The sequence below is a fragment of the Scatophagus argus genome, chromosome 11 (assembly GCF_020382885.2).
Source record: "Scatophagus argus isolate fScaArg1 chromosome 11, fScaArg1.pri, whole genome shotgun sequence".
Classification (NCBI taxonomy): domain Eukaryota; kingdom Metazoa; phylum Chordata; class Actinopteri; family Scatophagidae; genus Scatophagus; species Scatophagus argus.
In genome coordinates, this window is record NC_058503.1 from 19990490 (window position 1) to 20017885 (window position 27396).

The window sequence follows — 27396 nt, forward strand, 5'->3', positions numbered from 1 at the left end:
GTAGTGAAGTAGAAGTATAAGGTAGTACAAAATTGAAGTACAAGTATCTCAAAACTGATCTAAAGTACAGTACTTAGTCAGGTGTGAGTCGTGTATCAGAGTTTCTGACCGCTGAGCAGGAGTTCTGGTTGCACTGCACATTTGAAATGAACCAAATGAATTCATGTCAGGTTTATGACCTAAACCAGATGATTGAACATAATACTCTTTAGTTAAAAGCCAACATGGCAAAATTAAAAATAGTTTACTGTCCCACACACTGAAATAGCTTGAAAAGGCTCTGTGTGTATGTGCTCTGTACTGCTTGACCTAAATGCTTGCACATGAACTATGACCATAAACACTTTATATCATTTACAGAATGCAGCACCATTGGAGCCAAAACATTTACTGTATTTATTGCTATGTGCCGCAAGTTCAGCGCCAAGTCATGCAACAGACACCAGCATGCCATCCTGGCAATTCAGAATCAGCCTGAAGGACTTGTGCAAGATTTTTTTTTGTGCTTCTAATGTAATTGTCCTCTTAGTTGATGAGTTTAAAGGGTAAAATCCATTTATGCCTAAAGTGAGAGTGGCCTCGTTCTGCCTCTTGACTCCTTGTTTTGGTTCTTTGGTCATAAGGGCAAACTCAAAAGTTTGTTATTGCCGCCATCTAGTGGTTAATTTTTGATTTACATCACTGGGCGACTGAATGTTCCACCAGCTGGTCAGCTTCGGTTACCTGTGATGGCAGCAAAGAGACTGATGTCTCCATCAGCTCAATAATGGGCTAATAGGAGCTGAATATTGTGTGTTGTTATTTATTTATTTTTTTAAATATTAGATGTAAGGTAATCATCATCCCTGTAGCCTTTTATGAATCTAACGTGTTTGCTGATCTGTAGGTATGCCCACGACTTTTACTGACAACGTAATTAAGGTTGAAATCATTGAAAAAGTATTGCCCAATACCCAACAACAGTCACTTCTTTTACTCACTCAGCACCCGAAGCTGGGCTCTGCTTTTTACTTTGCCAGAGCTGAACTCCACCACTCCACTCATGTCCTGCGAGGTCTGCCTGAGGGTCAGCCTGTGGACTGTGCCCATCTTCTCCAGGCGTACCCGAGAGCTCGACTGCAACGGCTCCCCATTCAGACTCCACACAGGGGCTTTGAGGACAGGGACCGAGACCTCGCATTCAAAGCAGGCTTCATCCGGGGCCATGATTTCCACATCCTTCAGCTCTCTGACCATTAGGAGAGACTGGGCTGAGTCGGTGCACAGAGGAGAGGGACAGCTGTTAGATTACAACAAACTTAATAGAAAACTTAACCTGAAAGTTCTGATTATGTCCATGGGACTTATTTTTATAGAAACAATTATTATGAAATACTTGGTGAAAGAAAATCGTGTCCAGGCGGTTCTATCAAGCCTGACAATATGATCCACTGCAGCTGATACAACAGCTGTGTGAGAAGCTACCAACTATGAACAGCCAACCCTTTAACCATTCAGATAAACTGTTTTGTTTTGTTTTATTTTTAATGACCCAAAACAATCAAGGATGTTGTAAATGACCACTTTAAATCTTTAAATCAAGTCAAGAATGAAAGGAAACGTGTACAAAATTGGAGTAATTTTTACTCAAATGTTGTCTCATTACAATCGGAGAACATACATGTGGTGGCTTTGCTCTGCCAGTAGATGGAGCTATGAGGTTGGTTTCACAACCAGAAGATGTCAGTCCCATACTGCTGCCGTCAATATTTAATAACACTCTTCGTGTGTGTTTGGGGGGGGAAGTTTTGTTGCTGTTTCTGACAAATTGAGTCCTGGCATTTGTCACTACTACACTGAGTTGGTACTTAAGTTCACTGATTATACTTTACAATACACGTGAGATATACAGATTGGAAAATTTGGCCATAAACAATGCGGTGCTTGTAATTCATCATGGACTCTCTTACCCTCCACTGTCAGTTTTGCAGAGCATGTATAATCTCCAACCTGCACGCTGTACGTGCCCTCATCATCTAGCGCCACCTGCTGGATGATCAGTTTGCGGTAACCGCCTTCACTGCAGATCTCAAAGCGCTCGGAGGGCAGGATGACAGTGCTGCCTTTGTACCAGCGAATGCTGCATCTGGGGTTGGACACAGTGCAGTCAAGGATCACCCGGCTTTTCTCAAGGACGGTCTTATCCTGCAGAGGTTTCACAATCTTGACAGGAAGCTCTGAAAAGCACAAAGTGCAATTTCGATTCAGAATTCACAGGATAACTGAATGAAATCACAACAGACTCAATGACAAACTTTATATATTTGTATATTTGGTTCAACAAGAAAATCTAGACAAATCAACACACTGTTTTAATATGAACCAAAAATTAACCACTCAGTGTACAAACAGCAGACTTTGTTTCCAGGGTCAATATGACAATCTAACAAGCAACTCATACAACTGCTCATGTACTTCATGGAGTTGGGAGTACAAACATTCATGCTCTGTAAGCCAAAATAACCGCATAAACTGAAATGATAAACGTAACGGTATTATTCATTTTCACGAATGTAAATGTTCTTAAATTGGAACCTATAGTAATACATATCATACCTTCCACCTCTAGATAAGCCACAGATTCTACATGTCTGCTGACAAACTTGATCTCTCCGGAGTCCTCTGCTCGCACATTGCACATAAGAAGAAAATGTTTGGTCCCTGAAAGGAGAATAAAAATCGAGATAAAATAATAATATACATGATATATTTCATTGGCTCAGTTCTACTGGGTAGAAAAATATGCACTTTGCAGGCATATTATTTTACAGTTCATATTCATGAGATATATCAGTGCTTTATACATGGTTTGAAACAATTCATAAAAGTTTTTTAATTTACAAAAATCAGAGCTTACAGCCCTGTAAAAACCCCCATGTGAAGTCTCATCTACGGTATTTATCATCGGCAGGCGTGTGCAGGAACTATTTATTCTGTGTTTGTGATTCTGAAGCTGACCTTCCTGGCGGATCTTGATGGTGCTGGTGGGTTGTATCCTCTCCTTGTTTTTGTACCATTCTCCTGACACGTCCTCCACTGAGAGCTCACACACAAACACCGCATTTTGATCTTCCTGGATGTCCAGGTCCTCCAGGCCCTGCAGGATCAGCAGCTCACGCTCTGCCAAGATTATTAACATTAAAGGATATGTACGATTACAATGGGCAACTCTGGACATACACGAACACGTTACTTGTATGTGTGTTCTTTATCTTCTTTATAACTTCTTCCTATTGTCCACCTGAGCGAAGCCTGACTGCAGTTTCAATAATAGGTTAAATTTGTCAAAGTACAAGGAAAACAGGTATTCACAATCATACATTTTCACGTTTACCTACTTTAAAAGAGTATTAAATATGGGTTTTAATGTGGACTTTACAGCATGACTGTTGCTCGCACCACCGCGATGAGCCGTGTGAAACTAGAGACCATACCATAGACCTCCACTGTGCAGGATGTTGTAGCATCTCCGGCGTCACAGGTGTAAACTCCAGAATCATCGACATGACACTTCATGATCTGAAGAAACCGTTTCCTTCCCATTGCATAAATTCGCAAGTCTTTGCTGGGCTTTACCTCAACCCCATTCTGAAAATGAAAATAAATAAATAAATAAAAGATGGAAATTCAAAAGCCTTAAGTTTGTGATCTTTAAAGGTCCAGGGTGGATTCAGTGGCAGATTACAAGCAGCTGAACACCTTTTGCCCTATAGGGGGCCACTACTGCCAAACACCAGGGTTTGGTTTGTCTGTTCTGGGCTTCTGTAGAAACATGGTGGACTGTGTAGCAGAGGACCTGCTCCCTCCCTCTAAGGTAATGAAAACACTTAAGATTTGAGGTGATTGTGCACTAAGTAAACCTTGATGAATATTATATTGGATTTCTGCCAGTAAACCTCCTTAAACCCTAAACACTGGACCTTTAAGGTGTGCATCAGGTCCAACAGGTAGGATTGTTTAGTGCTTGGAATACATATGTATTTCTTTATGCTTTGTTTTTTTGGAATGTACTGTAATGTAAAAAATTTTTCAACAATTCAACAGTTCAGTACTTGCCTTCAACCATTTTACATCAACGTTATGTCTGGAAAGCTCACACTCGATAGAGATTACTGCCCCATCAGGGAATCTTTGGTCTTCCAGTTTTCTGAAAATGGTCACTGGGGGCTCTGGTGGAGAAAAAGGCACGAGAGTTAGACAAACAAAAGCAAATTTCTCCCAAAAAAATGCAAAATGCAGTACTGCTCTAAAGCACTGTAAACAGTTAAGTTACGTGGATCAATTTACCGTGATGACATTTTCATCCAATTGTCATCCTCAGCTTTTGAAGCCCGAGCTCAAAGGGATGATGCACACTGAGTGACTCGGCATGGAGCAGATTATTTTACAGCATGAGCTTAAACTGGCATCTGACAGAAGAGACTGAACAGAGCTACCGCTTCTTACTGGCTCATGCTAGGCTATTTTGTGTTTGTAACGTGAGCTTGGATAAAGGCGGCAGTAGCAGAGCCGTCACTTTATTCTATTATCATGCCTCCCTTTGTTGGCATTTGGGCTTCTCTGAGTGGACAGCTTTAGGTCACAACAAAATTGGTACGGTAAAATTTTGTTTTGGTTAGGACCCCAGCATATTGTACACGGTGTCGGAGCTATGAAGCACTAAGCAGATCTTGTAGATTATTTTTTAAATACATTTAAGTAAATGACATGAAATTAGACCACATGCAATGATGCCATTTCATAATTTTGCTATAGTGAAATCAAACATCGGCCTCTGTTTGCTGAAACGTTGACAAAATCTCTTTTATAATCTAGATTACCTACCCTTCACCACAAGCCTTGCAGATGTCTTCAGGTTCTCTACACAGAACATGAAGGTGCCAGTGTCCTCTACTGACAGGTTAGTGATGGTGAGGCTGTGAACTTGTCCTTTGGCACTCATACGGAAGTGATTTGTAGGCTTAAGTTGGATTCCATTTCTCATCCAAGTGCCCGTGACATGCGGATGTGAGAGCTCCACCTCAAACGACGCCGTTTCCCTCTCTGTGGTTTTAACGTCTGTCAGTCCTCTCTTGATTGTGATTTTTCGAGCTGTAAAGAAAATTGCGGAGTTGTGAAAAGGCAGACATCACAGCGGTCTAACAAGTATATTTTGTTGTCTACTTCTTGGCTATGGTTTGTTCTCGTACTTTTCAGTATGGTGGAAAACAAAGGTTATGTTTGAAATGATGGCCCCGTTAGAAATATTTTCATTCACTTTGAAACTGAGCAGACATGGTGCCGATTTTCTGTTACAGAATAAGCTTGGAGTCTGCTCTGTTAAACAATAGTCTAACTGCAGGAGTCTGCAGTTAAACAATACGAGCTGGCAAACATCGACAAGCCGATATTTTAGTCATTTGAGTATGGGGCTTTACACAAAAGCCAGCTTTGAAACTGCCAACATTTTTCACTTATTTGAGCACAGACGAGCATTCCCTGTGGAAAAAAGGAGTGTTTATTTTGGAGACCTGATGACAACAACCTTAGGTTTGAAGGCCAGGGTGTAAATTTAGATGCAATGAGAGGAGATCCAAATTCATAGGAGGTGCCAACAGTGGCCAGAAGGCCTGACTTTCCCCCTGCCCACCCACTCTAGTGTTGAAAGAACAGCCTTTAATTCACCCACTGGCCTGTGGATCACAGGACTCAGAAATATATGAAGTATGTGCAAAGAAAAACAAGCACGAGTACATCTTAATCACTACAAGATGTCGGTTTTATCGCGTGTAAGTTTTGAGGTTTTTTTTGTGCTGTTGTTGTTGACGTTGTTCAGCAGCAGCAGCAGCATTAGCATCGAGCCCTTCCTTCAAACTATAATCTGATTTGCCTTCGACATCAGGAATGAAATCACCAGGGCGTTATTGATCCTGTGTCAATACAGAGACCCTGGGTTTGAAAGTCAGCTTGGGCTGTAAGTCTGTCACCTGTTGGTTGCCATCATGTTCCAGTACAAGTGCCACCCCGGTCCAAAGTCACTCAAATTACTCCTACTCAGTTAGCTGAGCTTTGCCTTCACAAGAAGCAGAGGTGGAGGGCGTGCGAGGGGTGGAGTCGTCAGCAACGGTGGTAAACAAAACAACAACAGGGCATAGTGAGAACACGTGCACACTCACGTTCCACTGTGAGCTGGGCTTGCGTGCGGTCGTGGAGGGTTTCGCAGCTGTAGGTGCCTCGGTCAGACATGGCCAGTCTGTGGATGGCGAGACTGTGTTTTCGGCCCTTGTGTTTCAGGGTATACTTGGCTCCAGGGTGGATCAGCACCCCTTGCCTCATCCACTGCACCTCCCCCGAATCCAGACTCACCTCCACCTCTAGAGTTGCCTCACTATACTCTTCAGCTACAACTGGAGTCATTTTCTTGGTGAACAACACCTGTTGCTCTAAAACCAAGTTTAAGGAATCGTTACAACACAGTCGATATTTTAAGTACTTTAAATGATTACAGTGTATTCATGAATTCTTTCTCAATTGTGCATCACAAAGACAAAGCCACAGCCTGACAAAATACAGTCAAATTACAAAATCACACCGCAAGTTCAAGCATAGAGAGCAAGCAAAAAGCTCTGAGGTGCAGCGTCACATACCGCAAAACCCCTGAGCCACTTGTCACTGTCAGTTAACGGAGGAATTCTAACAGGAGAAGCTGCTAAGCGCTAACTGTGAAAGCAGCTCTTCAGCATTTTAAGCTTGGCTGAAAGGGTCCTTACTTAATACACACAGTGTGTATGCAATACTAATGGTACACGGCCATTCCAAGTGTCTTGCTTTTATGTTTGCATTGCTGACAACAGCTCACAGTTGAAACTATGGTGATAACAACCAAACAGATAAGAGGGTATCGAACAGTAAAGGGCTGTTAAATGTTGTGACGATTGTCATTCACTGAGACAAATAAACAACCCAGATTGCAGTCAGTCAGTCGCAAGCAAGGATGGTGAAGGTTCACCTCTTTGTTAAACACATGACTGTATAGGAGATATTACTACACAGACTCAGGAACACGTGAGAAAACTTATCAGTACATGCAGTTTTTTTTGCAAATGACTGCATTCTGTTTTTATTCGCACAGCATCCCAACTTTTTTGGAAATGGGGTCGTATTTTATTATAGTGGTCATGGATTGGGCCAGAGCTCACCTTGAACCTGAAGGTCTGCCTCTGATACCAACCCCTCTGCATCAGCTGTCACTCTGCCGCAATCTGAAACCGTGCAGTTGTGGATGCAGAGCATGTGGCATAGTCCATTGCTTGAAATGACAGCGCGCTCATTCGGTGCTACTTCCTTGCCATTTAAGCGCCACACCAAGCGAGTGTCCTCTGGTGAAACCACACACTTAAATACAGCATCTTCTCCCTCACAGACTGTGATGTTGCGAAGCTCCGCTATGAACTCGACAACACGAGGAACTGAAGGCAAAGCATTCAGCTGAATGAGATTCAATATGCTCTCAGTGTTAAGATTGCCAATTTTGAACTGTCTTCATTGTTCATTCATTGTTTCGCTCTCTGACCTGCCTTAAATCTGTATGATTTAAATTCACTTACTTTCTACAATGACTGTGGCTGAGGTCCTGTCATCAGTGGATTCACAGGCATACTCTCCGGCATCTTCTTCCACCATTTGGTGGATGGTAAAGCTTCGCTCTCGACCTTGTGCTCGTATCGTGTGCCTACGGCTTGGAGAGATCTCTTTACCGTCTTTTAGCCACTGGACATCTCCTTTGGGCTTGTTGATCTCACATCGTAATACAAGAGTGCTGCCCTTCAGAGACACAATGTTCTCCAGCGGTCTGATAAATTTCACTGGCATTTCTGATGAGTAGAATAAAGAAAGATCATTCCAGAGATGTTAAGTTTGTAACAGGTACCACTGAGTAAATGTTTTTGTTTTTTTTTAATTGAGGTCACATTTTGTTTAGGAGTGCCAAAATCTTACCGTTGACTAAAAGACTGAAATACATCTCATCTGTGTTTACGTCACAGACATATTCTCCAGAATCTGACAGCTGCAGGGGATTAATGGTGAGCTTGTGGGTATTACCCTCACTGGAGATGTGAATGTTGTCCTCGTTCAATAGTTGGCCATCTTTCAGCCACCGAACATTAGTTCTTTCTCGGCTCACAATGGCACAGAGCGTGACGCTCTCATTTTCATAGGCTACGATATTTTTACCTGCTTCTTTATTCACAAACTTGACCTGTGGCTCTGAGAATATAAAACGAGATTTACAAAAAAGCTGCTTGTAAATTCCACGTCCATGTATAGAACAATAAGTTCAACAAACATAAACTACAGAAATCCAATCTAAAACATATTTCAAAATAATTCAAATCTTACCTTGGACCTCAACAATTGTAATCAATTTGTCATCGATGGCATCACAAATGTATTTTCCAGAGTCTGAGGGCTGTAGTCCAGAGAGAACAAGCTTCCTTACAACATCATAGCTGTCAATTTGTACACGGGTGTCTGGTTTCAGTATCTTGCCATTGCATAACCACTGAACGGTGGCGTTCGGCCGAGACACTTCACACTCCAAAATAAGGTCATCTCCTGCAACCAGGATATGATGCTCCGGGTGGCCTGCGTTTCCAATGATCTGTACTGGAGGCTCTGGATACAAAAGACACATCATTATTCTCCTTCTGAGCGAAGGAAAGACAGCTAAAGTCCACATTGCTCAACAACAGGATTACCTTTGACAGAGATATAGAAGACCATTTTATCATCCACTGCGTCACAGGTGTACTCTCCTGAATCCTCGAGCCCAGCATTTAGGACAACCAGTGATCGGAAAACGCCTTGCTCCTCGCTACAGTACCGTTCATTGTCATCAATTAACTTATTATCTTTGTACCATCTGACTGAGGCATTGGATCTTGATAGCTCACACACTAGAATAATGTCATCTGATACTAAGAACTGCTTTTCTGTTTTTGCATCAGATTTTCCGAGAATTTTCACAGGCAGCTCTGAAAATAAACAAGAACTCTGGGTCATCTTTGAGGGCTTCATTTCTCTTTCGAGTTAACCCTTTAAATACAAGAACCTACCTTGGATTTTCACATGGAAATCCATAACGTCATCCTTGGCATCACAGACATATTGCCCAGTATCTTCCACTGTTAGTGAGTGAATGGTTAGCTGACGCATGACACCGTCCTCAAGAATGGTGATATTCCTGGAGTCTTCTACTTCGTCCCCATTCCTCTTCCAGGTGACCTCGGCGTTCGATCTTGAGACTTCGCAGTCCAGAACCAGAGTTTCCCCAGCCAGTTTCTCTACTCTACTTGCCATCTTTCTGGGACGAACGAAGCGAACAGGAGGCTCTGCACATGAGGAAAAAGTTGTGCCAGAAAAGGATAAAAAATTACACAACAACATATTTAGAGGACATTTTTCATTCTTTTTCATTCATTGGTTTTCTTTACCTGCTATGTTTACGAAGAACGTCACTGAGTCATCTGCAGTATCACAGACGTATTCGGCTGAATCTTTGACAGTAGTTTCAGGTATAATAAGTCTTCTGTAGACACCGTCCACCTCTAGAATAAGGTTATCATTCTCCTCCACTTCAAGACCGTCTCGATACCAGCGCACCACTGCATTAGGCCGCGAGATCTCACAGCTCAGAACCATCCTCTCAGAGGTCTGCTGGCACAGTTCCATTTGGGACTGACTTGGGGACACGATCTGTACTGGAGGTTCTGGAAGAGGGGCGTAATCATTCTGTTAACCATTACTCGCTAGTTTAACGAATGCTTCAAGAAATCTCCGCTGTTATCTAGTGTCATGTTGTTATGGGACTGGCTTTGCATTCATCTTTGACCCTGGTTGAACTTAATTGCTAACTTTGGCCAGAGTTAAAGGCGTCAGCGTGCTTCAAATGCTGCTTGTCAGATCATCAGTTTTTGAACATCACCATCCCCATTAAATGGGACCTAAATCTGAGTGTGCAAACAGGTATGACACTTAGGACAAACTTGCTTGTTTGAAGCATGTTTATGCCTTAAATATCACAATCTAGTCATTGCCCGGTGCTTTTACATTTTGCTGTTACAATACTGCGATATGTTAGGGATTTTACCTGTTATACTAAGGTGAAAAAATATTGAATCGTCAGCTGTATCACAGACATATTCCCCAGAATCTTCGACTCCACTAGAAAGAATCTTCAGTCGTCGATAGGGGCCTTCAATCTTGAGCTTGATGTTCTCACTCCCTTGCAGTTTTTGGCCGTCTTTGTACCAGCTGACAACACCGTTGGGTCGAGACAATTCACAGCTCAGAATAATTTCCTCTGGGACATGACGTTCAAGATGGACGTCCTCCTTGGGGTAGATAATCATCACCGGAGGTTCTTTGGAGGAAGAATACATGAAATTGAGATGCTGTTTTTTGAAATTATTTTTCATGTTTGTGCAGTTATCATACGCTATTTTATTACCTCGTATATTAACCTTGAACATTAAAATGTTGTCTCCTGCACGGCATGTGTATGTGCCTGTGTCAGACAGTTGGGCTGAATGTATCATCAGGTTCCTTTTGGTGTCCTCTGCTTGCATTGTAATATTACTACTCGGATGCATTTGAGTCCCATCTTTGTACCACTGGACAACGCCATCAGCTCTTGATACTTCACATGACAGAATAAGCTGTTCTTGTTCCACGACACTCTTGAAAAGGTCCTCCTCTGGGATATCGGTGAATGTTACCAGCGGAGCTGCAGAAAACAGTTACAAGAGAAGTAAGTCGTCGCTTGAAAGGTGCATTCACTGTTTATGCTCATGCATGCAGTAGCTCTAAGGTCACAGCTTAGACATGCTGATCTCAAGCTTTGCTGTCTAGACAACAGACATCATATTGATCAGTGGGTGTTAAAAAACAGAGGCGTCAACAAAAATACATGCTCGACACTGGCCTTAAAGGTGAAGCATGTGTATGGAGAACAACTACATGTTTAATGAAATTAGGACATTGAGAAGGAAATCAGCTATGATGAACATGATGAGGATCAGTCTTTGCTTCCTCCTTAGATATTAGAGGCCATGAAGGTGCATAAAACTCTACAATGGCAACATCTTGCCCAGAAAAAGCTTAGCATATCACCTTTCACCTCCTCACAGAAATTCTTGAAATATGAATCATCATCAGTTTTACAACTGTACACTCCAGAGGATGAAGATGTGGTCGACTTCATAACCAGTGTCCTCTGATTGTCCTCTGAATCGACGTTTATTCCCGAATTTGGCAAGAGTTTTATCCCATCCTCATACCAGCAGGTCTGGTTTGTGGGGTCTGAGCTCTCGCACTGCAGTTTGATCGGGCTGCCTGCTTCAGCAGACTCGTTCCTTTCAGTTTCTGGAACAGCTGAGAATCAAACCGGTGCTATAGCAACTTCAGTTCATTGAACACTGGCCAGATATTATTCAGATTTGCTATGCTATCCTATGTAACATTCTTGAATTAACAGTCTAAAGGCTTTAAAGGTGATAATAATGATATGTTGATCTGGATGGAGCAGATGGTGTAAAAATAGTCATAAATAAAGTTTGTCCCTACTCAGCTTTACAGTGAGACCACTTGGTTACTTTGACATTGCTAGAGTCATTCACTTACATACAATCAGTGAGCTAGCATAATGGAACATGCATCAGTCCAATTTCAAATGCTTTTGGCACATGTACTGTATGATTTGTTCGCTCTATCTGTCTGTTTGTTTAAACAGTGTTGGTTGTTTATACATCTACAATCTTGATGCCCTTTCAGACTGCAGCATCTGTATCTTCATAATTCTTGCCAGTCACACAATGTCAGGGAATAGTCTGCATCCTGCATCCAGCTGCAAAGTTTGATATGGTCACAAAATGGGAGCCATGTGAGTCACTATCATTATCACTGGACTGGGCAGTTAAATCAGCATGAATTCAATTTTCTGTGTGAACTGAAACTGTGTGTCATCTGGTGTTTGGCAGCATACAGTCTGTTTATCAGAGGCTGAAAACTGCAGCCTGCTACTGGATCGATGAGGGTTGTAAGACTGAACCAAACGATAAAGTTGCTGGTTGTAAACCACTGAAATGCTATAGAGCTGAAGGGAACTCGAGTGTTAACTCTGTGATTTGTCATGACAAGCGACCTGTTTCACATTATACAGTTATTTGATCCACTGCATGAAGTCCTCAGTGCAGTTTAAAGCTACCACCAAACACCAACAACTTGCCACTTCCAGACTGAAAGCGCCTTCAGGTATCTGCTTCATAAGGCAAGAATTATGTTAATCCACATATCAAGTCCATTATCTAAATCTAAAAAAATACCAATAGTGTATACTCTCCAGTCTTTTATGTACTTATCCATGACCAAATTCAAATAACTCTAACTATATGAGAGGGTGTATATGTCCCCTAAAAACACAGAAAGTACAGAATTAAGTATTAGTATACATATCTTAAAATATAGTAGAATAAACCGTTGAAGTCGAAGTTGGACTAGTAGCTAAGCATTAATTGAAAGAAGTTAGTGATTCTGACAAAGCTCAAAATACTTAGATCACCTGCAACATCCACCTTGAATTCTATATGGTCATCTGCAGCCTCACAGCTATACACCCCAGAGTGTCTGACTTCTGTTGCTTTAATAACCAGCGATCTCAGTTTGTCTTGTGTTTGGATTTCATATTCACTCTTTGGAAGTAGCTGTTCTCCATCCTTGCACCAATAGACTTGGGCAGTTGGCTCTGAGACTTCACACTGAAGGTTAATTGGGCAGCCTGCTTCAATGAATTTGTTTCTTGCGATTTCTGGCAGCGCTGAAAACTTCACAGGAGTAGCTGTGGGATATTATAAGATTTGCAGCGCACTGCTGTTAAGCTGTCAGAACATCATTTAACAAGTAGTATTAAAAGCTAAGTGTTCTCATGCAGTGCTACAAAATAATCATAAGAATAACTGTGAAAGTAAGTGTACAGTCAAAGGTAATTAAGGAACTAAAAATGCTAAAATGTTCATGTCACCTGGAAGTTCATTCATTCAAACTGAACACAAGGAAATCACCTTCAACGTCCACGTGGAATGTCACAACATCGTCAGTGAGGCTACAGCTGTAGAGGCCACAGTCAGAGACCTTAGCTGAATGAATTATTAATTTTCTCAGGCTGCCATCTCTTTTCATATCAAGGCCGGTTTTGCAAAAAAGCTCCACCTCATCTTTAAACCAGGAAACCTGGGCAACAGGGTCTGAGACCTCACACTGGAGGATAATTGGACAACCAACTGCGATCATCTTGTATTTTTCTGACAGTGGGATTGGCATGATCTGTGGCGATCGGCCTAAGAGAAGGAAATAACAACGGTTTCGGATAAGAGATGAATTCACTAACATTGAACAAAGCACACCGCCCACCCAGTCATCCCATGTTCTCGTGAACATACAAAACAATGCACATTTTGTTTACTGCCCATGGAATATGACAAGAAGTGGCATGTATGGTAAGAAGATAGTAAGTACAGAAACAAATCACCTTTTACATCCACTTTAAATGTGATGCTGTCATCTGATGTTGAACATTCATAGGTGCCAGCATGCATGTTTTCAGCTGAATGGATGCGTAGTGTCCTTGCTAGACCATCTGCCTGTATTTCCATAGTGTTCTGTGGTAGGAGTTTCACCCCATCCTTGTACCAGTCGACATGAGCAGAAGGCTCATGAGAGAGTTCACAGCTGAGCACAATGGGAGAGCCTTCTTGGACGGTTTTGTTCCTGTCAGCCTCTTGAAGGTCTGAGAACTTCACAGGTAGTGCTATGGGTTTCAGATATTGCAAAAAGACTTAAAAAACTTCAGAAATGTGATTTTCGCAAGTAATTAAACATTCAGCCTACTGTAAGACAATACAACATAGCAACATACAAGAACACAAACACAACAACTTTCTTAACAAAGACAATAAGTAAAACAAAACAAAACAAAACAAAACAAAAAATCATTCAAGGGGGCAAAAGAGCAAGAACTGAGTTCTGAAAGTTATCCACCATTGTACATTGTGCACAGACATAAAAATAAGACAAAATGCACAGGTATGACACACACAAGAAGTGAAAGGAGTTGTATCCAGTTAGTGCCTTCAATGAAAAGAACCATACGTGTTAGCTTTCTGAGATACTGGACATGCATGATAAGAAGCGGCATAGACAGAAGACATGTGATATCATCTCACTTCTGTTGAAGAATTTAACAAATAGACATTGAGATTAGGTGTGATATTACATTCAATAACAAATCAACATAACAAATTAAACTTCACTTAAATTTTGCCTTTCTGAACTTGTGTGACTTAAATTGTCACTTACATTGATTGCTTTATGTTTTTTAGAAAAGTAGAAGAAGAAATTTTACATTTTCTGTTAAGTGATTAGAGGACTGTGACCAATCACCTGCTGTTACAGTTAGTTGGCCGTGCAAGACAGTGAAAGCACTATAGCATGTCTAAGAGTCACCTTTAACTTCCACATCAAATTGGATGTCATCATCCTTTGACTCACAACGGTATATGCCAGTGTGAGCCCGCTCTGCTGATGGGACAACAAGACTCCTCAAATTTCCTTCTGACTGGAGGTCTACTCCATTTTGAGGTAGGAGTTTTGTTCCATCCTTGTACCAACTGACTTGTCCAGTGGAGTCTGACAGCTCACATTGTAGAGCAATGGGACAGCCTGCCATGACCGTCTTTTTCTGGTCAGCATCAGATAAAGCTGAAAACTTCAGAAGTGGAGCTACAGGATCGAATATAAAATGCAATTGGTCAATAAAACATTTACTTCTATTAACCAAACAAAGCAAAGCTCAGTCCTGAAACTGAAGCCATCAGCAGCATATTCAATATTGAATATTTATTTAGCAAAAGGTGCAGACTTTAAATTATATTTTCTACAGAGATTAACATGTCAGGGGTTCCAACATTTAGAAATAATGTTTTGTGGTTAAAGTTACTTTGTCTTTATTGAAATGTCACTGTTGAAACACATTGCAAGCTACCTATAGCTGACTACCCCCAGACATGGAAAAGAAGAAGCAGATGGAGTCAGACATTCTCAGGTCAGGTTTTATCATGGTTTGGTGATTAGCAAAAGTGGATCAGCTGACATATAGGTTTTAGTTAGGGATTTAATCTATTTAAGGGTATTTTAATTTAGAGATGTAGGCCAAATAGTGCTGAAGAGAGGAATCTGTAAGGTGTACTGTACCTTACCTATTAGTAGTAAATCTATGTTAGGTTCATCAGAAAAATTATTTGGATGCACTTTACCCTGACTAAAATCTGTTTGCAGAACAGAACACGAAAACAACCCTCGTCACCTTTAACATCCACATGAAACTGCACTGCATCATCTGTTGTCTTGCAGCAGTAAATCCCTGCATGGGACAGCGTCGCTGACGGGAATGCCAGCGTTCTTATGGAATCCTCTGCCAGCATGTCTTGCCCAGCTGCTTCATGTAGTCTCACTTCATCCTTGTACCAAGTAACTTGAGCGTTAGGATCTGTTACCTCACATCGCAGCACTATGGGTTCACCAGCTTCGACAGACTTGTTCCTCTCAGCCTCACAAAGTGTTGTAATTCTCACAGGCGGAGCTGGGGATGTTTGAGGTAACATCAAGAGAGAATTGCATCACTATTACTGACTACAAAAGAAATTATGCTTTCAAACAATAGAAGAGCAAAATCGCAAATCAAGATTAGTCATGCACATAAATCCTAAGAGTTAAAATAAATCATAATAAAAGATATGTCTTTATGTCATTAGTAATCTAACAAGAGGTATCTTTGGTTAGACTTGAGATAACTAGGCATTCAAGTTAGGATTTGAAGCTAACATATTTACTTGTTTCCTTTTTAAGCATTATTCACAGACCACCCAAGCTCAAAGTTTTATATTGACTACTTAAGTAGGTTTAGTAACAAAATAAAGTAAGTAAATGTAGAAATTGTCAAAATGTCAAGGATTGCAAAAAGCAATCTCTTCATTTTGCACAATGTCAACATTGTGCCCGTCCATTTTTTGTTTGATAATGCTAACCATTTAAATCACCTTCAACATCCACCTTATTTGCAGTGACACTGTCACTCCAATGAATGTCACATGTCCTTGATAGATAGATCTCTTCCGACTGGACAGTAGACGCCTGCTTGACATAGTCAGGCTCTGCAAACTGGGTAGATGATTTATGCCCAGAGTTAACTGCTTGGTCTTCGGTGGTCTTCACAGTGTGATGGCACTTTTCTTGGACTGTTGTGGGCTGCATGAACTGATAAAGCACCTCTGAAGGGCTAGGTTCTGCTTGTCCTGTGTGATGGAGTTCATCCAGTGCAGACAATTGCAAGTTGTAATGATCCCCTGGTTGGACAGTTTGTGCCTCTTTAGAGCTATACAAGTCCAATGATTGATGGGATGCAGTGTAGGGTAAGTCACCGAGATTCTTGGACTGGACAGTTGATGTCTGTAGAGGTCTGGTTAACACCTCTGGCTGGTCACTTGCAGTCCATGAGGAGTTACAGGGCCCATCTGAGTAGACATTTTCAGCTTGTAAGCAATCAAGAGGCTCCTCTGACAAGACAGCTGGAATCTGTAGTTGGCGACAAGGCTCATCTGACTGAACAGATGGAGTACATAAGGATGCGGAGGTTTCCTCTGATTTTTCATTTTCAGTGTGTGAGGATGTAAAGGACTCCTCCGATTTTAAAGCTGTGGTATGTGAGGATTTGAAGGACTCCTCTGACTGCGGAGATGCACTTCTTAAGGGGTTACAGAATTCGTCTGATTTCACAGTTGAGATCTGCAAGTGGTTAGTATGGTGCTCTGAATGGGTAGCTGAGGTCTGTAGGGGGTTACCTAGTACTGACTGGACAGTCTGCATCTGTACTGAGCCATGTAAATCTTCCTCTGACTGGACAGTTAGAGTCTTGAGGGTGGTTTCCTGTGATTCAACAGTTGCGGTTTGTAGAAATTTACAAACCTCATCTGTCTGGACAGCTGTGTGTAGAGAATAGTCAAGCTCTTCACATGGGGCATCTGCATGCTGTATGTAGTAAATGAATTCCTCACCTTGAGAGTCTGTGGGCTGTTTAGTGTGATGATGTATGTCAGATTGCATTATTGTTGGCTTTACGGAGTTAGAGTGAACTGGAGATTGGGCGTTTATTGTTTGTTGATTATTGGAGAGCTCCTTTGGGTGTTTAGTTGCAATCCAGTCAGTCACATATTCACATGTTGACTGAGATGGTATATGTCTGGAATGTTCTTCATATGTATATCCTCTCTCGCCACAGAAGACACCAGAATTGCATTCTGGGGACACGCAGTCAACTTCAACAGGACAAGCCTCTTCAGTGGACTCCTTCTTCTCTTGGTCAGAAGAGAGCCTTGGCGGTGTAGCTATAAGCATTGTGATGTACACAGAGAAAGGTTTTCAGTGGTTGATGGTCTCAACACTTCTTCTCACAACAGAATTTTACATCAGTGTGGGTTAGCATGGAGTTATGGGATAATTCATTGCAAAGACAAACAAGAAGGTCGACCAGGTTTGGTCTGAGATTGAGCTCCTATATTTCCCTCTTCATCTGACTCCTAATATTATTATACCATCAGTCTGTACACTACCACCTCAAATCCTAAAAAGTACATTAATTTTCTTCTCTTTGATAAGACTTCATTGTCATTGCAACGGTGAGAGGTTCGGGGCAGCAATGTGAATGACAGGTTCTGGTGATGAATAAGACACAAGATGGACTTAAAGAGTTTTAAGCTGCTTGTTACAAGCAACGATGGCTGTTAAAATGAAGAATTAGACAAACACAACATATATGTTAGTATGAAGAGCAGCTAGGCAGCTACTAAACACCCTCATGTTTGATTAAGAGCCAAAAACTGCAGGAAATGACATGAGATCAGGATTCAATATGACAAAAAACAATTTTCTTAAAAGAAAAATGAAAAAAAAAACAAAAACTGGAGATGCCTCAGATGATTGAGCTAACAGTAAAATACACCACCATTGTTAGTGGCATGTATGTGCTGGGTTAACATGGATGACTGATGTTGAAATATATCAAATCACCTTTGACATCCACAGTGTATTGGGCAGATGCATCAGCTATCTCACCAATCTCATCACCATAGTGACACTGCTCTGCTGTTTGGACAAAGCCAAAGAGAAAACAATGAGCTGGGTGATAGCCTCAGGTAAATAGCTAAATGCTTGATTCTTAATTGTGCAGGTAAAATGTGGAACACCACCTTTCATGTCCACATTTAACTGTGCATCACCAGATGTTTCACAGCCAAATTCCCCATCACCAGACAAGTCATGTGACTGGAGAGGTGAGGCTTGGCTGTTGCTTTGTGATTCGCAGTCATCTTCCCTTTTTGGGTAGATCTGAGTTCCATCTTTGTACCAACAGGCTTTGGCAATGGGATCTGAAATCTCAAACTGCTGAACAATTGGGTTGTTCACTTCAGCACACTTGGTCTTCTCAACATCAGGACCAAGCAGATATGTTGGAGACGGCACTACAGACAAGCATTGCGGGGATAATTTCAGTGTACATTACCCTAGTTCTTTAGAAAAACTGACTTTAAAGAGATATTGTCACACATATGCATTGTAACAGCAAATAAGAAGACACACTGAAAGCTACATAAAGAGTTAGTCATTGCTATAAAAATAGTAAAGACGTTTACAAAAAAAGTCACCTTGATTTTTTACTATTAACTGGGCAACATCATTGGCTGTTGCACAATAGTATGCTCCAGAGTTTGAAGGATGAGTTGGCTCAATAACAAGGGTCTTCTTGATGTCTTCAAAATCAGACTCTCTATTAGAATCATGTTCTTGAGCCCCCTGCCATGACACCTGGAAACAGGTATGGTCTGAGGTTTCACATGTTGGTTCAGTTGGGCAGGTTGCTTCAAGTGACTGCATCTCCACAACCTCCGGTGAGGGTGACAACGGCAACGTTGGAGCTAAAGATGATGATTCATGTTATAATTGTATAACGGTGCATATTTACACTCTGATTAAGAAAGGGGTTATAGCTTCAGCTCTCCCAAACAGGGAGCTAATGTGTTACTTGACCAAAGTGAAGGAGAAAGACTTAGGTTTACATAGATATTTTCATTTTGTCAGTAGAGATTAATTTAACCATGATTTAAAGAAACACTTAAAACTTCACACAAAACACCAGACAGACATATGCATATTGTAAATGTTAATTGCATCTAGTCTCCAGAAAGCTCTATGCTTTGCTCTAACATTTAGCAGATTTAAATTAAAATCACCTTTGATATCCACAGAGAAGTGGATAGTGTCATCAGAGGTTTCACAGCTGTATAGCCCTGAGTGCAGGAGCTCAGCAGATGGGATAATGAGTCTCCTCAACGTGCCATTAGCCTGCATATCCCAACCACTCTGCGGGACGAGCTTTACACCATCTTTATACCAGTGGACAGGCACAGTGGAGTCTGCAACCTCACATTCCAGCTCCAAAAGTTTGCCCTCTTCGAGTGACTGGGTTCTCTCAGCGTCAAAGACAGTGGAGCATGCCACTGGTATATCTAGTATTGGGAATTCAGCACAGCTAAATAAAGTCAAGACTGTGGAAATGGATACCTTGCAAAAAATGTAACCGCTGAGCTTTGGAGACTTTCAGTTCAAGACAGAGCAAATGGTTGAAAATAATAATTACCTAGTGCGTTAACAGTTCTTTACAGTCATGTGCATGAAACAGTTCACCAGACCACATACAGAAGAAGCGGGGATTATTAGTGGCATCTAGAAAGAGGACTTTGGGTTACAATATTAACGCACAAGGTAAAAAGGGTAAAGTCACCTTTGATCTCCACTTGAAACTCCATGGTATCATCCTGTGTGGTGCATCTGTATACACCCGAGTGGGACAGCTCTGCAGACTGAACAACTAATGTCCTTGTGTTGCCCTCTGAGTGGATTTCTAATCCAGAGTTTGAACTGAGCTGCATTTCATCCTTATACCAGCAAACGTGGGCCTCAGGATCCGACACCACACACTGGAGTACAATTGGGCAGCCTGCTTCAATCGTCTTGGTCCTCATTGCTTCAGGAATAGGTGAGAACTTCACAGGTGGAGCTAAAGATATGTTTAGATCTCATGTCAACCTTAATTCAACCTCATGCCATCCCTTAAGATTATTCATCATAATATAACAGCAGCTAAATTGCTAACATGCTGTAACACAGCCAAATAAAAGATGACAGCTCAGCTGCATTTTAAATGGGTGCTAAGGAGAAAGGCAACAGACCAAGGGATAGTGTCTTCGGAGTTAGTTGCTTTGCTGAGGAGGAGCTTGTTAATGCTACACATTGCTTAATGTAAAACAAATCACCTTTGATGTCCACACTGAACGTGATGGTGTCACCCTTTGTCTTGCAGCAATATAACCCAGAGTGGAAAAACTCTGCTGAATGGACAATCAGCTTTCTCTCCAGGCCATCAGATAGAATATCTACTCCAGTTTGAGGAAGGAGCTTTGACCCATCTTTGTACCAGTGCACCTGGGCAGAAGGATCTGAGAGCTCACATCGTAAAACAATGGGGTAGCCTGCTTGGATGGTTTTGCTCCTCTCAGCATCTGGAATTGCTGAAAACCTCACAGGGGGGGCTACGGATATTTAAATATTTTTTATAGTTTGTTAATTCATAAATGTTACGTCATACTTTAAAAGAAGACTAAATGCATTAATAAAAAAAAAGATTAGAAAAAAGGGGTAAAGTGACAATAAAGATGGTTAGTTAAAAGACACCCGCACTGTGAGAAACTCACTCCACTCACCCTCTACTTCCACATTGAACCTGATGACATCATCAATAGCATCGCAGCAATATACTCCCGAATGTGAGAACTCTGCTGACTGGATGACAATTCTTCTCATGGTGCCCTCCGATTGGATGTGAAGACCCTCCATTGTTTGTAATTCCACCCCATTCTTGTACCAGTGCACTGAAGCTGCAGGATCTGACAGCTCACAGTAGAGCACAATGGGGTTTCCAACTTCTACAAATTTATTTCTGTCCATTTCTGACAGTGGTGAAAACTTGACAAGAGGAGCTGCGAATTTTAGAAAAACAGTAAGACATTTTTGTCTTGTCAAACAGAGCATTCCATGTAAAACAACAAATGGTATGTTGGTGTCATCTTAATTTGTTGGTGCCCAACAGTTTTTTGCACATTTTTGTCTTAAACAAAAAAAGGAGGATCAAGTCAAGTCAATACACTCAAGCAAGTTATACCAGTGACCCGTTCATACCTTGAATGTACAGTGCTGCAGAATCCCGGATACCGTAGGCAATAAATATGATCTCAGCTCCATTGTCTGTATCACGTACTCCTCGAATGCGAAGAGATTGGTGTGTTCGTGACCGACGCATGGAATAACGTTCATCCTCCTGAAGCTGAGTACCATTTAAGTACCATGTGCCGATAACTGAAGCAGAGAGCTCAATAGAGAAGAGGGCATCTTGCCCCTCAGGCACCAAGGCATCCTGTAAGGGTGCTTGTATTCTGGCAACTGGAACTGGAAAAGAAAATCACTTTGTATGTGATTTAGCAAGCAATACCCTCAATCCTGTTGTAATTTTACTAACCTAGAAAGAAAAAAAAAACTCTGCATAATTGATTAACTTACCCAAGTGGACAGCCCTGGGGAACTCAACATTGTTGCTCTTTCCATATTTGTTTACACTGCAAATGCGAAATCGATAATCAGCTTCACATGGTACGCTGTCACCAAGGATCTCCACTGAGGTTGCAGAGTCTGTGGTCAGGCACTGTAGCCACTCCTGTGAGCCTGTGCCCACTTCTTGTCGCTCAAGCACATATCCAGAGGGAGGGTTCCTACGTGAGTCTTGAGCAGGGACCCATGAGAGAAGAGCTGCATTAGCTCGTTCTGTGTTGATCTGCACACCCACTGGACAACTGGGAGGACAATGTCTGGCCGCTGAAATGACAAACAGCAAACATATTATGCATCATTGTCCCTTCACACTGGAATAACTGCTGGGTGTAATTTAGAGATGATGGACCCTACCTTTCACTCTCAGCTGAGAGGAAGTCTTGGATCTGCCAACAAGGAAAGTCACAAGGCCAGAGTCTTGGGGCATTGTATTGACGAAGACCAGTATGTGAGTACGACCAAAGGACTTAAGGATGGTCTGGTGCGTTTCACGCAATTCTACGCCATCTTTATACCAATGTATGTCCATTTCTTCTTTTTCCACTTCCACACAAAAGGCAGCATTTTCACCTTCCAAAACATCGACTTTTCTAGGAAGCTTCCGCAGGATTGTCCCTGCAAGGAAACATTTGAAAGTGAGTGACTGATTATGAAATTATAAAACGATCAAAATAAGTCAGTATTCACAATTGTCCACAACTTCATTTGTCCATTCTAATGAAGTTCAAAACCTATCAACTTTGTAAAATTTTGAGCTGCTATGGAAAAGATTCCCTTAGGCTTAGACAGAGAAACAACAGCCAAGAAGGTTTTGGTTAAAATAATGCAAAATGAACAGTGGTCCTCCAAGCCAAAATCCAACCTGTCAAAAACAACAACTGAGACATCAGAAGTTATGTTCACTGCTGTTACAGTTTTCATCAACAAAGACCTGTCTTGGCTCTAAAATGACAAAACACAGTCAACTGTGTTAATCAATTGTCATAGCATCAGTTAGACCAATTTTGGTTCTGCTGATCCCTAAAATTGCCGCTGTTTTATTAAAATGGTCCTGTTGTATCTACAGCAACCAGCTGATTCCATAAATTTATCAATTCATCTTCACTTAAAACTACAAGGTACCCCATAGCCAGAATATCAAACCATGCTGTTGCTTTATCACAAGTATAAGTTTGCATATACATGTGTTTTTTAATTATTTTATTTTTAGATTGCTTTTCAAAGAAAGGCATTTTATTTTTCATTTCATTTTCATTTTTCATACTGATTTACCTTTCACAGCTACCTCTGCAATGCTTCTCCCCCCATCGGGCATCTCACAGAGGTAAATCCCATCATCGTCAACTCCGATGTCACGGATAGTTAATCGCCTTTTTGTTCCCCACTCCTCCATCCCATATTTGGCCCCTGGCTGCAGTCGTCTATCCTCCAGATACCATGTGATGGGAACAGAGTCCTCTGGAACTTCACACTCGAGAACAGCCAAATCTCGTTCCCATACTTCTAGATCGATGAGAGGCTGCTTGAACCGCACAGGCGGCTCTGGAACCAAGCAGGAGGAAGAACACCAGTTTGATTAAGCCAAAAAAACGTCTCGTAGTCTTAAAAATCCAACTGGAGATGTTCATATTAATTTCTGTCTGTCAGATGGTTAGTGCTACTCAGTCCACATAAATTCTTCAGGCAATTTGACCCTGTGAAAACTCACACAACACATCATGTTCTCTGTCCTTGCAGTAAACACTGTAAATTGAAATATATTTAGCAGTAAATTCCGGTGAAGCAAACAAGATGAGCAAAATCATGAGACAAGTGGTCCATTTAGTTGAGGAATGGAAAGGTCATTAACACATCAGGGTGTTAGATAGGAAATAAACTGTCTGTAACTGATACCATCAGACAGTACCAGACAGTTGTAAACAGAAGAATGTGGACTGTAGTAAGTAATCTGTGTGCAAAGCTCTTTATTTCCTTACCTTACTAATGTTTTAACATGTCCAATTAAACACACTTGACAGAATACATTAAACAGTTCACCAAGTAAATCACCAGTTAAATCTAACCACCAGCCATTACCGACCATTAATCCCACCACAATGTAGTGTTCTTTATCACTGAGTGATACAGTACAATAATTTCTAGTGGTGCCATAAGTTTAGACTTCTCTGGGCCATGTGAGAAACACGATCCCCTTTCTCAAACACTTTGCTCCAGGGACACCTCCCTAGACCTTTCATAAGCTAAGTGACTTTGCAGACATCATACTGCTGTTGGAAACCACCTCAAGCTGATGAACTTTGCCTGTTTAAATATCTATCGGGTTGAATTTCAGATCATTAATACATTTCATTAATCCTCCAGTGGACCCAGGATTGAATTGCTTTTAATGCAGCTGGTGTTATATAATTTGATTACTGATTATATTTGTAGCACACTGGCCTGTTCTATGAATTTGACTGATTGAACTGATCCAAAACCATATGCTTGAAATTTAGTTCCTGAAGTAGGCGTTAGGCGTGAGCAGCAACATGCATCAGACAATAAGCTTTCCAGAGCTATTGTGCGGTCTGTGCCGTTCTTTGCTTTGTGAGAGCTTTGGTCACTTCTGTCACTATCTTTTATCTTGAATGATGAAATAAAAGTCATTATCACATCATTCAGGTATTCCTATGTATTCAAAAGATAGAAAAGATTAGAACAGAACAATACATAATATTAACAATATTGCATGTTAATGAGATTTCCCAAACTAAAGCATAACATTTCAGCATATCTGATATGCACACTGATAACACACTGGTAATTTTTTTTTTTTAATAGGTAGCCTAATACTATTATAAAACTTAAAATTTTTATTTCCCTGTCTGGTCCAATCCCAATAAATGACGCCAGCGTATCATTTTGATATATAAAAAGATGTCTCACTTACATCATCCCAGCATCAAATGAAAAGAAATCTGATCCAAGAACACAACACACCCTCCCTCACTCACTCACTCACTCACTCACTGCAACCATGTTTGGCTTTACTCTTTAAACTACCTAAGTTTCCTCACATTTTACAGTAAACTGTGAAGCCACTGGAAATGGACTTACCCTTTACAGAAAGGTGTACGGCACTGAGGGTTTGCCCTGCAGTATTTGACGCAGCACAAACATAAACTCCATTATCCTTCTGCTTACAGTACAGAACTTTAAGCGTGAAGTATCCTTCTCTGTCCTCATATAACAAATAACGCCTTCCAGACAGTATCAGCCTGCCATCTTTCCTCCAAATTATTTCTGGTTTGGGTTTTCCAGTCACAAAGCATCGGAATTTGGCGTGTTTACCCTCAGTTACAGCAAACATTTTCACTTTGGCGGACTTGGTCATGGTGTCTTCTTTGAGCCAGTTTGGCACTTGCCTTCCACTCCTTTGTTTTCCCTGGTGGGCTTTCCAGTGGCCATTTGTATAGCCATTACGATTTCCTTCGTCCTCATGTCCCGGGCCTGCATCCACAAGCAGCACAGCTCCTGCCAACGCTTCCCCAAACTCATTCCTAGCTTTGCATGTATATACACCACCGTCTGGTGCACGAGTCTTAAAGATCTTGAGCTGGAACCATCCACCATCCTGGTAGCCCACACTGAAATGTGTGCTTTCAAATATTTCATTGAGTTTCCTGCCATCCTTTTCCCAGACAACCTCTGGTCGTGGGTTTCCCCAAAGCTTACAAGAGAAGACAGCATCTTCCCCACGGCCAACACGAGTGGACAAGGGCTTGATGAGGAATCGTGGCTTATTTTCCTCTCGTAACTCCATCTCTTGTGCCTCACCTTCCACCTTCAGTGTGGCTGCTGCATATGTTTCCCCAATGCTGTTCTTTGCTTTGCATATGTACTGACCACTATCCTCTATGGTCACAGCTGAAATTATGAGATTGTAAACATTTCCATCTTCAAAGACTCTGTATCGTCCTTTTGGGTCAATCTTTTCATTGTTTCGCTCCCAGATAACCGCAGGCCTTGGATCACCACCAATTTGACACTTTAGGACTGCATCAGTTCCACTTTGTACCACAACAGGTCTCGGGTAGGCCAAGAAACGTGGTGCACCACCGAACACATCCATTTCTGCTGCTTTGTCAGTCTCACTTTAAGCAGTCCAGGAGGGTAATAAGAAGCCGTTATTCACTGGAGCAAGATGGTCCAACTTGTGCGCTGCAATTTTCTAAACACAAATGACAAATAGACTGCTTTAATATCAAACAGCTTATGTGTTGGAGATAGTACTTGAACATAAAGATTGTGAGATCTAACATTTTAGCTGGATTATTCAACCTTGTATGAATTACAAGATTTTACTTTTAACCTTACAGTAATAAGGATACGAACCATTAAATTTTGTAATGGAAAATAAAATTTCTGTTACTTAAACACTCAGTCTCCCGTGTGCATGTGCATGCCTGTGTGTGCGTGTGTTTCAGCGCGAAAGGATGGTATGATAATTGGTGCTAATTGAATTAGATCTGTTGCGTGAGAGAAAAACACAGGCTAGCAGTGGGATTGGGGTGGCGGGGCGGGCAGACTCCTATTGCAACAGCAGCCACAACGCATAGCCAGTACAGCTGGTGCTGTATTTCAATGGGAAAGTGCTTAATATAGTATGCCCTAAATAAAGACCTGTGAGGGAGTGTGTGTCAGGTATCACAAAGAAAGTTCTGAAACCCGCGTGCTCACACCAACACAAGCTGAAATCACAGTCTGCCCACGCAAGAGACCTAGCAGCCAAAATATGTTGAGCCTCCATCACCACCTGTGTTGGTAGCTTGACTTCTTTTGTTAAATGTCACTGTTCGCGATTCAAGATTTCATGATTGTTTTTTTTTTTTTATACTAGAGTTTGTATTCTCCCTCGTCCACTAAAAATAATGTCCCACTTTAACTCTTTACGTGATCTCATCCTTTGCTCAAAACTTTTCCGCCATAAGCTTCGGAGGTCAGAAGAATATATTTACCTGTAAACTGAGTTTATGTGTTTTGGAATAGCTGCCATAGTGTTGTAACTTGGTCTTCCTGCATGCAAGAAGTCTTTTTCATAAAGAAGATAATCTCAGAATAGTCGATTTGAAGTCACATCATTGTCGTGATTTTTTTAATGAAATGTTATTCCTGAAACATTTTGTAACAGTATATAAATAATAATAATCATACTAAATATTGTGATGCAAACACAAAAAACCCATCCCACAGTCACATACTTCTTTCAAACCTTTTAAAGATTTTCATTGATTATAGTTTTTGTGCTAACCCTAAATATTGTGTGTAAACATAATTTCAAAAATACTGATGTAAAAAAGAAGTTTGAAAAACTTTTTATTGCTTATATATATATATATATATATATTACTTAAAAGTGAACTGAACATTGATTATTTTGGATACTGGTATAATCATTAAATGTACTACTGATATCTTTGGGTATTCACATTAATTTTATACGTTTTATAAAATTACATCAAATCAAACATCACATTAAAAGATGTTTTACTGACAGTTTGGTCATTGCGT

At 41.1% G+C, this 27396-nt stretch overlaps 1 protein-coding gene and 1 long non-coding RNA gene across 8 annotated transcripts in view; one reads left to right on the plus strand and one right to left on the minus strand.

The window, feature by feature from the left end:
* Positions 1-27396, minus strand: part of LOC124067320 (obscurin-like protein 1) — a 29334-nt gene that overhangs the window by 1425 nt on the left and 513 nt on the right. Inside the window, exons 2-37 of one of the 7 annotated variants that reach the window (XM_046404590.1) lie at positions 24943-26056; positions 23119-23388; positions 22201-22461; positions 21799-22110; positions 21421-21687; positions 20946-21221; positions 20499-20774; positions 19967-20242; positions 19416-19691; positions 18831-19100; positions 18375-18647; positions 18196-18270; positions 16170-17513; positions 15437-15712; positions 14578-14853; positions 13604-13882; positions 13137-13412; positions 12638-12913; positions 11191-11451; positions 10529-10804; positions 10169-10441; positions 9513-9788; positions 9135-9410; positions 8778-9053; positions 8419-8694; positions 8017-8286; positions 7626-7892; positions 7218-7487; positions 6195-6461; positions 4864-5130; positions 4096-4208; positions 3474-3627; positions 2998-3159; positions 2596-2700; positions 1950-2216; positions 981-1250 (exon numbers count right to left, since the gene is read on the minus strand). In XM_046404590.1, coding sequence (XP_046260546.1) covers positions 981-1250; positions 1950-2216; positions 2596-2700; positions 2998-3159; positions 3474-3627; positions 4096-4208; positions 4864-5130; positions 6195-6461; positions 7218-7487; positions 7626-7892; positions 8017-8286; positions 8419-8694; positions 8778-9053; positions 9135-9410; positions 9513-9788; positions 10169-10441; positions 10529-10804; positions 11191-11451; positions 12638-12913; positions 13137-13412; positions 13604-13882; positions 14578-14853; positions 15437-15712; positions 16170-17513; positions 18196-18270; positions 18375-18647; positions 18831-19100; positions 19416-19691; positions 19967-20242; positions 20499-20774; positions 20946-21221; positions 21421-21687; positions 21799-22110; positions 22201-22461; positions 23119-23388; positions 24943-25957 — 10900 coding nt within the window. In that variant the 5' untranslated portion in view covers positions 25958-26056. The remainder of the gene's footprint in view (positions 1-980; positions 1251-1949; positions 2217-2595; positions 2701-2997; positions 3160-3473; positions 3628-4095; positions 4209-4863; positions 5131-6194; positions 6462-7217; positions 7488-7625; positions 7893-8016; positions 8287-8418; positions 8695-8777; positions 9054-9134; positions 9411-9512; positions 9789-10168; positions 10442-10528; positions 10805-11190; positions 11452-12637; positions 12914-13136; positions 13413-13603; positions 13883-14577; positions 14854-15436; positions 15713-16169; positions 17514-18195; positions 18271-18374; positions 18648-18830; positions 19101-19415; positions 19692-19966; positions 20243-20498; positions 20775-20945; positions 21222-21420; positions 21688-21798; positions 22111-22200; positions 22462-23118; positions 23389-24942; positions 26057-27396) is intronic. The other 6 variants (XM_046404593.1, XM_046404591.1, XM_046404592.1 and 3 more) reach the window with 6 other exon arrangements.
* On the plus strand, positions 3689-20687 carry LOC124067321. The gene is made up of 4 exons (XR_006844738.1): positions 3689-3853; positions 4855-4939; positions 20131-20221; positions 20546-20687. It is a non-coding gene; the product is annotated as an uncharacterized LOC124067321 (long non-coding RNA).